This window comes from Lycorma delicatula, chromosome 9 (genome assembly GCF_047948215.1).
Source record: "Lycorma delicatula isolate Av1 chromosome 9, ASM4794821v1, whole genome shotgun sequence".
In the NCBI taxonomy this organism is placed as follows: Eukaryota; Metazoa; Arthropoda; class Insecta; order Hemiptera; family Fulgoridae; genus Lycorma; species Lycorma delicatula.
In genome coordinates this window covers 70,575,005-70,590,902 of record NC_134463.1, presented here as the reverse complement: position 1 = coordinate 70,590,902, position 15,898 = coordinate 70,575,005, and the positions used below count along the sequence as shown (strand labels likewise).

At 29.6% G+C, this 15,898-nt stretch overlaps 1 protein-coding gene across 1 annotated transcript; it reads left to right on the top strand.

Annotated features, from left to right (window-relative positions):
* The first annotated feature begins 227 nt into the window (after positions 1-227).
* Positions 228-15,582, top strand: LOC142330006 (trypsin-1-like). The gene is made up of 7 exons (XM_075375010.1): positions 228-332; positions 1,077-1,162; positions 4,328-4,425; positions 5,635-5,794; positions 10,790-10,900; positions 13,577-13,732; positions 15,257-15,582. Exons 1-7 carry the CDS (start codon positions 278-280, stop codon positions 15,524-15,526), a joined length of 936 nt encoding a protein of 311 aa, XP_075231125.1. The 5' UTR covers positions 228-277; the 3' UTR covers positions 15,527-15,582.
* The last annotated feature ends 316 nt before the right edge of the window (positions 15,583-15,898 follow it).

The following is a 15,898-nucleotide window of genomic DNA, read 5'->3' as shown; positions in this document are numbered from 1 at the left end:
CGTTAAAAAAAAGTTCCTTACACTTATAGGTGAAAATAAATTGAAATATCAAGTACCTGTCATTATATACCATAATATATTACAAGAACAGTTGACAATATATTATCTCTCACAAGATTACATTTTATTTTAAAAATTAATAAAGCAAATAATATTTTCTTAATAAGATAATAAGGCCACTTAAGATTATTAGTAAAATAATTGGTTATATAAATTATATTTTATTTTTTAAATTTTAGTTTGTGTAGTAGGCCTAGTACAGCAATTATTAAGCAGGATGGCAACATATATAGAATATGCATTTGTTTTTTTGGCATTTTTACATTTTCAAGGTAGCATATTTTTTTATTTGTATTAACTTTATTAACAGTATTTTATATTAAAAATAATATTAAAAAAAAATTAAGCAGAATTCTAATATAGTATTTTCAAATTTAAAAATAACAAAAATATAATAAATATAAGTTACTGAATTCACAAGTGCACAATGTAAGGGGGACATTTTACATAAATTAGAGAAGGAATAACAACGATTATTGTACTAGCTATCCTGTTTCCACAAATTATAAAAAACATACATAAATATTGTTTATTTATATGAAAGTTATTTAAAAAAATTAGTATTATAAAAAAATGATCTGGTGATGACAGTATCTCCAAAATACATCATTAATATTAAATAAATAAATTTTTATAAGAAGTTTGTAAGTGTGAGGTACATTTTTTTTTTCTGTACAATCCCCTTAAATAACCTATATTCACTTATAAAAAATATTTTTAGGATATTTAATTTGAAAATAGGAAATATTTTAACTGAAGTGTAATTCTATATATAAGAAACAACGGCTTATATATTTAAAGTGAAAGAAATAAATCAGAGAAAAATCAAAAAATGATTACAGAAAGATTACATTTAAATTACAAGTAGTCTAAAGTTGAAATTAGTGAATTGATTTATTCAGTGATATAATGTTTCATGGTAATCGAAATATTATAATAATACATTTATTTAGATCTGTGTATTAGTAAATTATGTATGCAGATTTTTAATTTACATATACATATTTCTGTTTCAGGTGTAAAATCAGCACCTCATAAAACACAGAATGTTTACAGTATTGTCGGAGGACATATAGCAAAACCTGGAGAGTTTCCATTTCAGGTATTTATTTTAATGTTATTTTGAGATTTTTTCCTCGCAATAAACTATGAATGAAATAAAGCATTATCATGTTTGGTCCCACAACTATTCTCAATGCTGTGAGGTATAGCTTATTAATTTTCCAGGAAGGTTATTTTGCAAAATCTGAAAATTTATAAGTGAAACTATAGTTTTGGTGAAGGTGTATAAAACAGGTTGAAAATGATTTAGCTCTTATTTAGCACATCAAAAAATTATGAAAAATATTGGTAGATTTGAAAAAAAAAACAATTTTTTGGGTATTGCAATAATTATTGATTTGGTTAATAAAGATAAAGAAAAATATAACAAATTTTGTAACATGTTGAAAATGATTAAATATTTAACAATGACATCTTTGTAAACAATTTATGGACTAGTTTTGTAACATCTAATGTACACTCATTCATCTGATTTGGGATGCTTTCATTATTATTTTAGGTGTAATATAAATTAAGCCATAATCCAGCCCAACCCCACAATGTAAGATGAACAGAAAGAGTATGACAGTATCTAAGACATTAATTTCAGCTGTTTTAATTTTATTTAGGAAAGAAAGAATGAAAAGTAAGTCTAAATAATAATTTTTAAAAAGAATGAATTAATTGTAGCTTTCTGTGTTTGTCTAGTAAAAAAACAAGAAATTTCATTTCAAAATATTTGCAAATAAAGTGTGTGAATTACAAATTTCTACTAATGAAAAATTTTATTTATCATCATAGATGAAAAATTTAATTGCCTTCTTCATTCAGTTTCCAAGATCTGAACCATGTACAATTCTTATAATCTCTCATTGCCTCTAATTTATTGTTTCTAAGGCTTTCATTTATTACCTTCTTAATTTCCTTTTCTGAATTGTAAAGTTTTAAAAATTAACTTCAGTACATTTTTTAAAGGTAAAAATTTCAAAAACTATAACCGTATTTGAGCTTGTACAAAAATTTTGTTAAGAAGCTAGCTAGCATAGATGCAGATAAAGATTTTATTGTAACTTTTAATTATAAAGATTCAAAATTTTCTCTACTATTAGAACTCTCTATCTTTAACTGATTGTTAAGTCAATTAAACTGCATATTAGTCTACTGACATATTCCTACCATCCTGAACCTCACAGGGAAAGAAACCTGTCTTGCGATGATTCTGGTTGCCAGACCACCCCTTCCATTGCTAGCTTTGATGGGCTTTACCAGAGGTCATCTTATTGACCCTAACTTTGATTACATATCAGTCATTAGTTTTGCCTCTATCAGGATTCCACTGATGCAAATGTCTTGGTAGACATTTCCATTGGTGTTTTAATTCAACTTCGCTATTGCCTTCATTGTAGGCTTCCTCCAATTGTTTTCACTTAAATTTCAATCAATTTCAAGCCCAATCATCAAACCTCTTAAATTTTTTATCGTAACAATGGCAATTTAGTCCTATAAAAACCACAGATTCATTTCATAGTTCATCGAAAAGCAAATAAAAACAATTTTTCAAAAAGACGATTATTAATTTATTCTGATGTAGTCCACTTTTGGGAACGAGGTCAGTGCCTTCACACTCTCACATCGCAGCTCCATCATCACAGAGTTTCTAAAAATTCTACCTCCAATCTCGTCTGCCCTCGGCAGCGAGGTCAGTGCCTTCATGCCGTCATCCTTTCACACACAACACTGTGTACCTCATAATAGCTCTGGTCTGATCTACTCCTGAAAGTGAGGTCAATGCCTTCACCTTTCTACACACAGCTTCATCACTGAGGAATGAAACGAACAGCTAAACTAACTAGGGCTTGATGCCACCAAAACCTCCATCTCAGGAAAGTAAGCACCCAAGCAGGCTCCCAATCATCCAGGTAGCTACTCTACCTATTAGAATATCAAACTCTGTCAGCCACCCTCTGCAGGGTCAGATTCCTAAGAAAACTAGCAACTATATAACATTCTCTTCGTGTTTTCCAATTTACCTGCAAATCCAAAGAGAATTAATTCTTCCAAGTTCCCTAATTATTTACTACATTCAGCTTCATACTTTTGGCAAACAAACAGGACATGTTATGCATTATTATCAATTCCACTATAGGAGCATAAATCTGAGCCAACTAAGCCAAAGCTAGCTATTTTGTCTCTAAAAGCAACAAGTCCAGAAAGAAACTGAGTAATATTACACATTGGGAAAATCTATCTAGCAACTTGTAAACCTTTTCACATCTGGGAAAATACCATATATGTAACGACCATCAGAAGATTCATTGCATCTAATCTGCGATGACTGGAAACCTTGGTCCTCAATCTCTCACATGCACCTGAAGGGGAGCTGGTCTACCTTTTAAACACTATAGTGCAATTGATACTCAATGACAAGGATATCAATCAGCTTAACATCTAAAATAGCAAGGTCTGCCTTGCACGAGACAGTTCTATAGCCTCCTAACACGGACAGTAGGAGGCTAATTTGCAATTGCAAATAAAAATTTCCTGCTCATATTACTACTCATTTTATTCATATGCCTAAACAGTTTTAATTTAGTTTATCCTTTTTCAGGAAACTTCTCAATTTTTAGTTATTCGTATATAATCCTACCTTTCACTCTGCTGCGCTTTATCTTTTTAGTTATAATTTTCTTCAGTTTAGCTTCTGTGGTCTATACTATGCTTTTTATTTGATTAAATAGTGTACATATCTCAGCTCTTTATATCATAACTAGTCTCAAAAATATGTGGATTTTTCTTTGCAATACATATGTAGGTCAAGCTACAATCTGAAAACAAAATTTGAATATTTTAATAAAAAAACTATTGATTTCGATGTAGTAATTAGTTGATTATCATTGAGATATTCACAGACATACCAATTCACAGACATCTTTTGATCCAGAGCTGATCTCCAGTATTGATTATTAATTATGACTCTCAAATTGTTTTGGAGTTATCTAAAAAAAAAAATCACTTTTTTTATTCATTTTTTTATTTATTATCACTTTTTTATTGAATGAAAATATTTTATTGGATATCACTTTTTATATCAAATATTATTATTACTACATTAATATTTAAAAATTATATTTACAAAGCTTAAGATTATACAATTTAAAAAATATCTTTTAACAGGAAAATCAATATAAATTTTTTTATCACCTTTCATTCTTCATTATTTTTACAGATTTCTTTACGTGAAAAAGGATTTTATGACGAACATTTCTGTGGAGGATCTATCTTAGATAAAAATACTGTAGTCACAGCTGGCCATTGTTGTGATGAGTAAGTTTTTTTTAAACTTAGTTATTTTTAAAAAACACGGGTATGAAGTTAATTTGCTGCAACACTTTTTAAATTGAATCCATCTCTTCACAATTAGTAATTAAGTAGTTTCCTAACAGATGTAGGTGCATAAAGTCATACAAACCCTCCAAAGATTACAGGAATTGATATGGCCATCAGATAATTTTCTTAGAAATTTATAGAGATGAATTCAGGAACATAAAGCTTCTTCAACCGTTAGGAAAAATCTTTGAATTCTTCAGTAGTTTTGATAAATACTGGTTCTTAGAATAACTTATGCTTTCTATATTTATGTAGTAAATTTGGACTGAAGGTCCAAGATTTCTTGTCGGCAAGTCCTCAAAAGGACTGTTGGGTATATCTAGTGACATGGCCTGCAGTTCATAATTCTGTAGTCTTGTGTCTGCATGGTCAGGAGAACCTACCTTCTTGGTTTGTCTGACCGCCAGGACTTGCTAACTCATTTAGCGTTACCCAGAGTGCACCACGTGGAGGCCAACTAGCTTTACATTCCTTTTCACCGATGCCCCTTTGCGAGTGTGGTGAAAATCAAACTGTTAAACACATCACAAGTTTGCCCTAGGATAGCTTATGAAGGGGCACAGGAAGATTTCCTGATGGCGACTCCAGAATCAGTAGCTTATATTAATTTGTTTGTAATTTTTAACAATTTGTGTTGTGTCTTGGTGCCATATGCTAAATAAATAAATAATCTTTGAATTATGTCTATTCATTTGAACATTGATGGATTTTTTTATTTATATCTGTGATAAAATTGACTGTATATCACAATGCAGGCTTTTAAGAGTTTATTGTTTGTTTTTTTTTTTTTTTTTTTTTTGAAGCTACATCCCATTTGTCTAGTGAGAATTTTGTTAGGCTGAAACACTACAGTATAGCAAAATAATTACCAAATATTTTCAATTGTAATATTGTTGATTTTTTATCCAATCATTTTTCTCTGTCTTGAATATAATTTAAACCCATGCCACCATAAACAGTAAATGTGAAATTACTTTATAGAAAATAATACCATAATTTCAAGCCAAATTATAATTTACTATTTATTAGTGAAATCAGTACTTTTTATTCTTATAGAAAAAAATAATTTTTATTCTTCTATATAAATTTTAATACATTTATTTCATGATTATTTATTCATTAACAGTTTTTGTTCCTTAATTTCAGCATTAACAAGAGTGGGAAATCTTACAGCAAGTTTTACATTGGTACTGGAATAACAAATAAATCCGATGAAAGTCATATGGTTAAAAGGGAAATTGGTTCAGTTACAATACATGAAGATTTTGATAGATATTACCTTAAAAATGATATCTGTTTGATCAAGGTATAAATTTTATTGAACCTTTATGTTGTGATTTAAATTTTTTTTTTTTTTTTTTGCTTGATATTGCCACATAAACTTGAAGTTTGTGCATGGGATATGGAAATCAAATTTTTTATAGTGTATGAAAAATCCCATGCCTGACTGAGATTTGAACCCAGAACCTCCGATGCGAGTTAGGTTCCATATATTCACTGTGGCTACATTAGCATCTGAACCAAACTGGTTAGTTCAATACAATCAGCAGGTATTGCTTTTAATTCAAATGGTAGATCATATTGTGTTATTGGGCTCTATTTATTCTTCTTATTTCTTTTTTTTACAATTAACAAAACAATTATTTTTTTAATAATGTTGTATTATTATTATTAAGATTGCATTAATACATTGTACAAGTCAGGTTTTTAGATTTGATTTATTTTTTCAATTTTTTGTATTAATTCCCTTTGAGACATATTAAAAGTGATTAAAAATACATTTATGTTTGGTAAACATTGCTTTCTTAATCTTCAAAATTTGTAATGTGCTTGTTTTTGTAATTATTTCTAGATTGATTTATTTAATAATATATTGTAGATTTATCATATTAATTACTAATCTCTTACCAATTTTTTTTTTTTAAATTAGTAACACTTTTATTTAAATTTTATAAAATGTAATCTTTTAAATTTGGTCTGAATCTATGAAAAAATGCCATACCAAAAATTGTACTAACGCTGTACCAATAATTGTACTAATGCTATACAATTCACTTAAAAAAAATATATTTTTAGATTTAGATTATTTCAAGTATTAGCTATCACTTAAAAAAAAAAGTAAATTGTTTTCCTATTACACAACACAGTAAAACTATGAATTGTTGATTTATGTACCTGATGCTCACAGACACATCATTCACCATACTTCTCGTAAGAAGTTCTGTGTTCTTATAAGAAATTGATCATCCACATCCCCATTATTTCTTTTTTGGAGTTTATAATTAGTGAAAAAGTTGTTCAAACATATTTCAATTTATTTCAATTCCTTACCTTTGAGTTCATGAATAAACATTTAGACTAGTGTCAATAAATGAAAAAAATCATCATAACAAATGTGTTATTTTAATATGTTACTGTAATGTTTCTCATATTTTAAAAATTTTACTGTATGTTAATCCATATATATAATAATATTCATCAGGGATTTGCAATATTGTTTCCAAATCAACTCTGTAACTAAAAAAATCTATATAATTAGATCTATAAAATGATACTCTAAGTTTCTCAGCAGTAGCAATATATGCGCCTACAGCTATAACAATTAAGTATGTAGAAAAAAAATCTAAAAAATGTTTTTGCCTTAAGGAGATATTTAAAAAAATTTCACATACAGAACAAGTATATAATGCAAATGAGATAGGATTAAATTTTAGAATGATGCCATCAAAAATACTAGTACCAAGGGAAGAAGTTTCTGCACCCGGTTTTAAAATTAGTAAAGAATGAATAACTGTTCTTGTCTGCAGTAATGCTAGTGGTGACGACAAAGGACCTCTTCTTGTGATCGGCAAAGCTGCTAAACCTAGGGCATTAAAAGATTTAAAATTAGATTCATTGTTTGTTAAGTATGATAACCGAAATTCGGCGTGGATGAGTGCAGGCATTTTTGATAATTTTTTTTACCACAGTTTCATCCCGTATTTGAAAAATGCACCTTGCCATCCAACTGAAGATGTTCTAATTTCGGCGAAAATTGAGACAATTTTTTACTGACCAAATGGGATACCCATTTGTCAACTAGGATTACGGTGCCACAACAGCAATAAAAAAACATTACAAACGATTTTATCTCATATTCTAAAATAAAGAGCTCAAGTTACACCCACATTAAAGGCACTGATCATAAAACATGCAATTTACATGTTAATCATGGAATTCAATCAATGAATAAATCATTTACAAAAATATGGCCAGAAATTCCACAGGTTAATAATCAGTAAATTGTTTGTACTATGCCATCGAATGAGGAGTTTGTGCTTTATTACAAAATATACCTGGATATGAAAATGTAAAGGAAAATGGTGTAAAAGACTAGTTAGAATTGGATTCAAGGGAACCAACATTAAAATTTATGATGATGAAGAGGTTGAGAAAATTGTAACAGAAGAAGTTAATGAAATCTCGGTTAAAATCAGTTATATGTTCATAATGGTTCTGTAGTTAGTTCTAAGATGGCACCACTGAAACACTATATTGAAATAACAAAATCAATAAATTATAAGTATAATATAACCAAACTTAACCTACGCTCGCTAGTCAAAGTTAGCTAAGCGTAGGTTAAGTTTGGTTAGCTTACATTTATAATTTTATTTATTTTCTTATTTCAATACAGCGTTTCAGTGTTGCCATCTTTTCCTTTTTCCTATTTATCCTCCAGGAATTACAATCAGCTATTACTTCAGAGGATGATATGTATGAGTGTAGGTGAATTGTAGTCTTGTAAAGTCTCAGGTCTACCATTTCTGAGATGTGTGGTTAATTGAAATCCAACCACCAAAGAACACCGGTATCCACGATCTAGTATTCAAATCCGTATAAAAATAACTGACTCTACTAGGACTTGAACGCTGGAACTCTCGATTTTCAAATCAGCTGATTAAGAAAACCAGTTCTCAAATAGATCAACCCGATGAGTTTCAGTAGTGCCATTTAAGAACTAACTAACAGAAGAGTTGTGAGCATTTAAAGGATTTTTACTGAAATTTCAAATGTCGAAGCTTACGAAAGTGGCGTAATCGCGCTGCTATGGACATATAAGACAAAAGGCGACTCACTTTTTGTTAAAAAATCAAACCTAGTTTATGTGAATCGACGCAAGGGTGATTAGTAACTATTGATTTTATTATAATACAGAAAATAAATAATACTGCTATTTTTAATTCGTGGCTTATTCTGCTACCATATCGATATTAATATGGTTTTATGTCCGAATTCAAGGTCTCTAACCGCGGATTCCGTTATCCTTATATTAGCAGGAAACACTACCAATTACCTCGATTAAGAGAGGCCCAACAATATTTTCTTGAAAATTAATTTTTTCATAACACGACCGACATAGCCAGGAAAAGTTACTTATATAGCATGTAAAATCATGTTAAGTTGAGATCATGCTGTTCACAGAGAGCAGCATTCACAGTATTTTTACTGTTAACATACTCGCTTACTTTTCAGTAGCTTCAGGAATTCAAAATATCATAGTCACCCTAACAAAAGTTTGCCAATTAGTCTCTATTTTGTGGCCAACTAAAACCCCACCAGCAACTCTTTCATTACCCATTTGTGCAGCATGTCCTTTCCAGCACAATCTACAACTTTTAGTTATTCTAACAATATCCAGAATCAAATATAATCTATGCAGCTCAAAATTGTGGCTTCCTCTAACTTTCAGTACATTTATCAATTACAGGACCAGATATTTTTAAATTCATCAACTCTTTTGAAAGACCTCCCATTCAGGCAAAGAGTAACCCCATTGTTTTAGCTCCTATCTAACACAATATATTTATATTTCTCTTCTCTTAAAAACCACTTTTATGTCCATACTCAATAATGATTTTGGCACCGTTTTGAACTATATTTAGTGTTGATTACTACATTCAAATAACAACATTGATGTTTCTGTTAGATAAACCTTCCCAGTCAGTCCTATTCTTCTGATGACATTTAATGCAAAATTAAGCAAACGAGGAGAAAGCACATCTCCCTGTTTTAATCTATTAGAAATATCAAAATCATCCAATAATCAATTTTCCACACAAACTCCACCTTTATATCACACCCTTGAAACATCCTAACTTCCTGGAAATACCAATTGATTTAATATTTCATTTACCTTAACTCTTCAAACAGAATTGTGTTTTTGAAAATAGCTAATGAACCTTCTGATTGTGCCCTTACTTTTTTTCCAAAATTTGATCCATTATGGATCAATCTCTTCAAAAACTATACCGATGAACCCTGAAATTGCATTTTCAAAAGAGCTTCATGAATGAGAGTTCAGATTTCTTCATACTTCTATGGTTTTACATAACTGTATTTTAAATTTTATATAAAGTTCCAAATGGTCTTTAAGGTTGTCAGTCAAATCATAATCATGTGGTTGGTTATCTTCCTTGAAGCAGGCCTCTTGTTCAAGTTCATTTTTATTAGACTTCATTTCTAGCTAATGTTTAAATATCTACTATTTTTTTTTTTAACTGTCTATAGTTTTTACTCCCTTCGACTTCTATCTTTTGCATCTTCTACTTCTTGTAGTACTGTTTCAACCATCCTTCTCCTGAGATGATACTCTCATTGGATCATTTTTCACATTTAATATTTAGCATTCTCTTTCAGTCTATGCTACCACTCTTTCTTTTTCTTTGTATCCATGTTCACAATCGTATGGTTATATAGATGTGAATAGTTTACAAGAAAGTGAAATGAAGAAATAATATAGGCAACAGATCTGTTTAAACATACAATACACTTTGAAGAGAGAAAAAGCTAACTACCAACTTCTATAATTCTCATACCAGAACAACTATCTACTGCTGCCTAGCTTTTGTGTAGTTGATATATATAAGATTGGCTAAACTGGCTAGCCTTTAATCCAGTAATCGAATGTGCATATTAACAATAGTAATGAAAGGACATTTGGAGCTTCCAGATAAAATTTAAGATTGTGGTTTAAAATATTGTATAAAGGTAATTATTAATTAAATATCAATTTCAAATAACAAATGTATTTTGGATGTTGTAAATTTCTTTATAAAACATGTATTACTGAATAACAAAATGCCAAAAAATAATCTTAACAACTGATTAAATAATAGAATTTTTTCTGTTCAGTATTTTACATTATTTACTCTTACTGAGTAACACTTTTTTATAAAGAAAAAGTAACTTTTTCATTTATTTTATACCTATCTTAGGTTAAAATGATTGGTGAATTATTAATAATAATTTTATTTTCATACAGGTAACGGAAAAATTCAAATTTAATAAACTAGTTAAACCAATAAAAGTGAATAACAAACACGTAAAAGAGCAAACCAAGTGCACTATCAGTGGATGGGGAACATGGAAAGAGGTAAAATTATAGAAAGTATATTAAATTTTTTGATAAAATATTCTTCTTTAGTGTTATTTAATTTATATAATAGTATTCCAAATATATATTCAAAACGGTAGTATTATCAGATTAAAACTGCAATTTCAAATTAATTGATCAAATTTGAATATTGTATTTCAATTTATGAAATAGGAATACTGAATTCAGTTATGTTTGATTAAAACTATTTTATAACAGTTTTCAACTTGCAAGTTATTACATTCAAAATTAGCAATATTTAGAACCCACAAAAGGTTCTTTTCTATATATCCACTTAAAAGCAAATATCTGCTTTTTACATTTTTTTACAAGTTATGGTTTATTTACAGCAGTTTATTGGTTATTGTCAGCTGTTGGCACCAGTTTCATTTGCCTTCTCATCAACTAATGTGCGATTGCTATAATACGTTTGGATTATGGTTGTACATTTTGAGGTTTTCCCGGTTCTTTTATTTTAATGTATGAATGATTTTGCTGATGAAAAAATGCAGTTCATAATAACATAGAAAGAGGGCACAGAAGAGAAAAGTAGAAAGTATAAAATATTTCTGAAAATTGTTACAATATCATATAAGGAAATTTTTGAAGTTAATGAAATGACAGGATATGATGAAACATTTCAGAGAGGTTTTTGACTATTATTACAACAAATCAGTAAATTCACTGCTAGTAATAAATTCCCGATTACTAAACACAAAGTATTTAAATTTGGTGAGGAACACAAAGTATTCTTAAGTACGCATTACTTTAGGGATGTTATGTTTCTAATGTTTCCAACTTGTAAAACCAATGTTTTATTAAAATAATTGCAATACCTATGGTGCCACTTTATTTTTGTAGATACATTACATTGCCTGCATTGTAAGACACCTTACATTTATAATCAAATAAATAATATATTGGCAGATGATGTATTTATAGTATTACCTTGCAATAAATAATAGGTTATTCAATTACAACTTCAAAAGCAATGATAGTCATGAGTGTAATCACTGATCAGATTTTAAGAAAACTAATGTATATAGCTGACTTGTACAAAAGTTGTTACAGTAAATAATATCCCATACTGAAGTAACTTTTTTATAAATAAATTTTTTTTCTCATTTACAACAAATTATTTTCTTAGACATTTTAGTAACGCCTTAATAACACTTTTTAGTCAACTGTTTCAAAGTTCATACCACTTAAAATACAAAAATAAAAAAAAATTACAAAACGTAAGTACAGAGTGTCCCATATAAAACGCAACCCAACCTTATATTGGTAGGTATTGAAATAATAAAAAGGCATGTATAAATGTAAATTTTATTATTACCATCCATTACCTTACATTTAGAGTAAATGTTGGAAGTGGCCGCCATCTTCTTGAATACAAGCTCCAATTCTTTTTACAGTGTTTCTTGCACCTTTTTTCAAAGTTTGTGACTGGATATTTAATACAGCTTGTTCAATATTGACTTTCAATTGTTCAAGTGTTAGTGGTTTGTTGCTGCAGGCTTTTTTTTAGCGATAACACGATTACCAAAGAATTCCTCAACGACATCAGAAGTTGAACCTGCGTAGCGTGATGTCGCACCGTCATGTTGTAGCCAGCAGTGTCTTCCTCTTCCAAGAGTGCGAAGAAATGAAATATATTTTCTTCGGCGATATCGCGCACCACACGCCCAACTTCTGCGGGTATAATTGTTTTTCGTGATAAACGTGGGGATTTTCAGCGCTCCAAATTCTACTGTTTTGGCTGTTTAAGTAGCCATCCAAATGAAACCGTGCTTCATCTGTGAAAAATAACGAATCCATAACATTAATTCCCTCACGCAGAAATCGACGGAACCATTGACAATATTGTAGCTGTTTTTCTTTGTCGGGCTCAAGAAGTCGATGAACCTTTTGAATGCGATAAGGTCGTAATTGTAATTGTTTGGTCGCCCCATGAACGGTTGATTTAGACAAATTAATTTCAGCAGACAAACGTCTGATCGATTTATTTGGCGAGGCGAGTAATCGGTCTTTGATTTCAGTGACTGTATCTGTATTCAACACTGACGCAGATCTATTGTGTTCCTTGTTATTAGCAGAACCGGTCTCTCTAAATTTTGCAACTTACATTAATACTGATATTTTGTTAGGAGCTGGTTTATCCGGGTACTTATGGCGAAACAAATCTTGCACTGCAACCGCTGATTTCGTACTGAAGTACGACTCAACAATGAAAACACGTTCATCTAGCGAAAATACCATCTTGTGTCTAGCAAAACACTGAACGTTATGATTGCATTGTTTTTACTATCGGTAGTGTTCCACTGCGTCGGCGCGAAGTTCAGATGTTGGACGGGTCCATTTCAGTAACGAGTAGGGGAGTAGGCTTGACTTTCGAAATTCCATGGAAGAGTGATTGATGGGTTCCGTTTTATATGGGACACTCTGTACAAAATCCTTCTAAGTTTGTAAAAATTTAACGTTGAAATAAATCACTGAAAATTAAATAATCATTTTTTTTCTCCCAAAATAATTCTATTATTCTATATGTTCTAATAAACCCTTCAAAAGTTGGACATTATTAAAAACAAAAATTCATATACATAACTTTTGGTTTTACATATATTATATTTGGAATTTTTAGTATTATTATTTATAACAAAATACTGGATTTTTCAGCATACTTATACATGTCCAGATCCATTGAAAGGAGCCATTGTGCCAATATCAAATGAAAAAGAATGTGTCGCTAATTATACCTCTTTTCAAATAGGAGTTGATTTGAAAACTATGATTTGTGCTGGATATAAAGAAGGAGGCACTGACTCTTGCCAGGTAAGTTCTTCCACTTTGATTGTATTTGTATCATACGAGAGCTTTTGCTTTACCTGATAAAACTTTCCCTCTCTGAAAGCTGAGTCTCCAGAGAGATCCAAATCCAAAGACAGTCAACTCACATTTTATTTTCTATATCCTGATGAAAGATGTTGAGGATATAGGGATGTGGTTCTACAATACCTTAAACCCTCAGCATGCAGGTAAAGACAATGATCTACATTCACAGCAACTAAAATAGAAAGGAAGATATAATGAAAAGTGATGGATAGGTACTGTGGATAATCACATAAAATATACCACTTATTGGATAGCTTAATGATATCTCCACATATAATAATCCATTGCTACAATCCTACAGGAGATCAGGGTATTTTAACCAGGGTGGGCAGTACATTATGGATTAAATTTCACATAAAATAATTTATTATCTTGTTTTTCTTTAAAGAATGTATTTTTCTAAAATAAAAGCACTTCTGAGTAATAATTAATTGTTTTCCAAGATTGAAAACTCTACACAGTTTGAATATGTATCTTTCAACTCCTAAAAGCAAGTTTTTTCTTTTGCTTTCTACTGCTACGTTAAGTTATAACAATAAATTATTTATTCATTATCTATTTAATAGTAATACGATTAATATAGAAACCAAACAGTTTGTGTAACATTTGAGTTACTTTACTCCAGAATTGTTCATAAAAATACAAAATATATAGATAATAATCAGGCTTTATGTGATTAAAATAATTAAATAAACAATTAACAAAGGTTTCAGTATGAAGTTTCTTATACTTTTAATAATCTCTGAACTGTTTTAAAAGTAACATTATAAGAATATTTTTTAAAAGATTTGAAAAAAGTTGTTTAATTAAATGGTGGATGGCCTAATCATGTTATTTTCAAATTATTCCAATGTAGTAGTATAAAATATGAATATATAATATAGCACTTTTTTTAGCATATCTATTTAATATTTATATAACATAAGAGCAGAAATTTTAAAAGGGTTTGTCAGATAAACTTTTACATGTGATTGTTTTAATTAATAATAAATTTAAAGAATTAACTTTTGACTGTTTAGGAAATGTATTAAAGGACAATTGAGCACAAAGGGGTGGTTGAAATGAAATAACATCTGCTATCAGTGTGGTGATTTCACTCCCTACTATTAACATTCCAAAACTTATTTTGTAATGCATAATTTTCATTCACAAGTTATGAGCAACTGTGCATTACATTTCACCACCTCTTGTTTGTAGTATGTATACTCTGCCGTCTTAATAAAACAATTCCATGCAATGGCCTTATACTGAGGATACACAAAGATAAATGACATTAAACATACACCCAAATAATTACAGAAGTTACAAAACAGTATTCTCACTGTTAACATTACGTTCTGGCAATGTTCCCTTAAGTTCTGGTAACAACAATTGAACTGGGAAAAATAATTCTAGCTAAATAATATTATTTAACATATTCCATTTTATTGTCTAGTATTATATTTTAATTAATCTCTTTTTTAGGGAGATTCAGGTGGTCCATTAGTCTGTAATAAAAAGCTTGCTGGAATCGTATCTTGGGGAAAAGGATGTGCTGAAGCAGGATACCCTGGTATATACTCAAGAGTAGAGACATATGTCAAATGGCTTAAAAAACATGGTGTAAATCTTAACTACATTACTGAAGAAAATGATAATTACTTTGGATTTGATGATGATGATGATGATGATGTAGAGGAGAATGAAAATGAAGGAGAAAATGATGATGATGATGTGAATTCTGATACTTTTTAAAATAATGTTATTTAATAATATAATAATAAAATTTTAATTACTTCTAAAACAAAAAATACTTTCTTTTCTTTCTAAGTCATGAGAATTACAAGAAAATAAATCTTTATATATTTATAAATAAATATCTTTCAAGTTGTATTCCTCTTCATTTTTTCAGGTTAGCTGCATCCTTATTTGTTAAAGGATAGCAGCACAAAAATTTTAAAAAAATTGCTACAGTGGCACTACCACTCGGTTGTCTCTGGAGCTGCAGAAACAACAAAATTACACAGTAATTTCATTATTGAAACATGATTATTTTATAAAATACAGGAAGATTTTAGAGACTTACTGCTGTAATAGTTTGCAATACACATTCAGGATTACTGTACA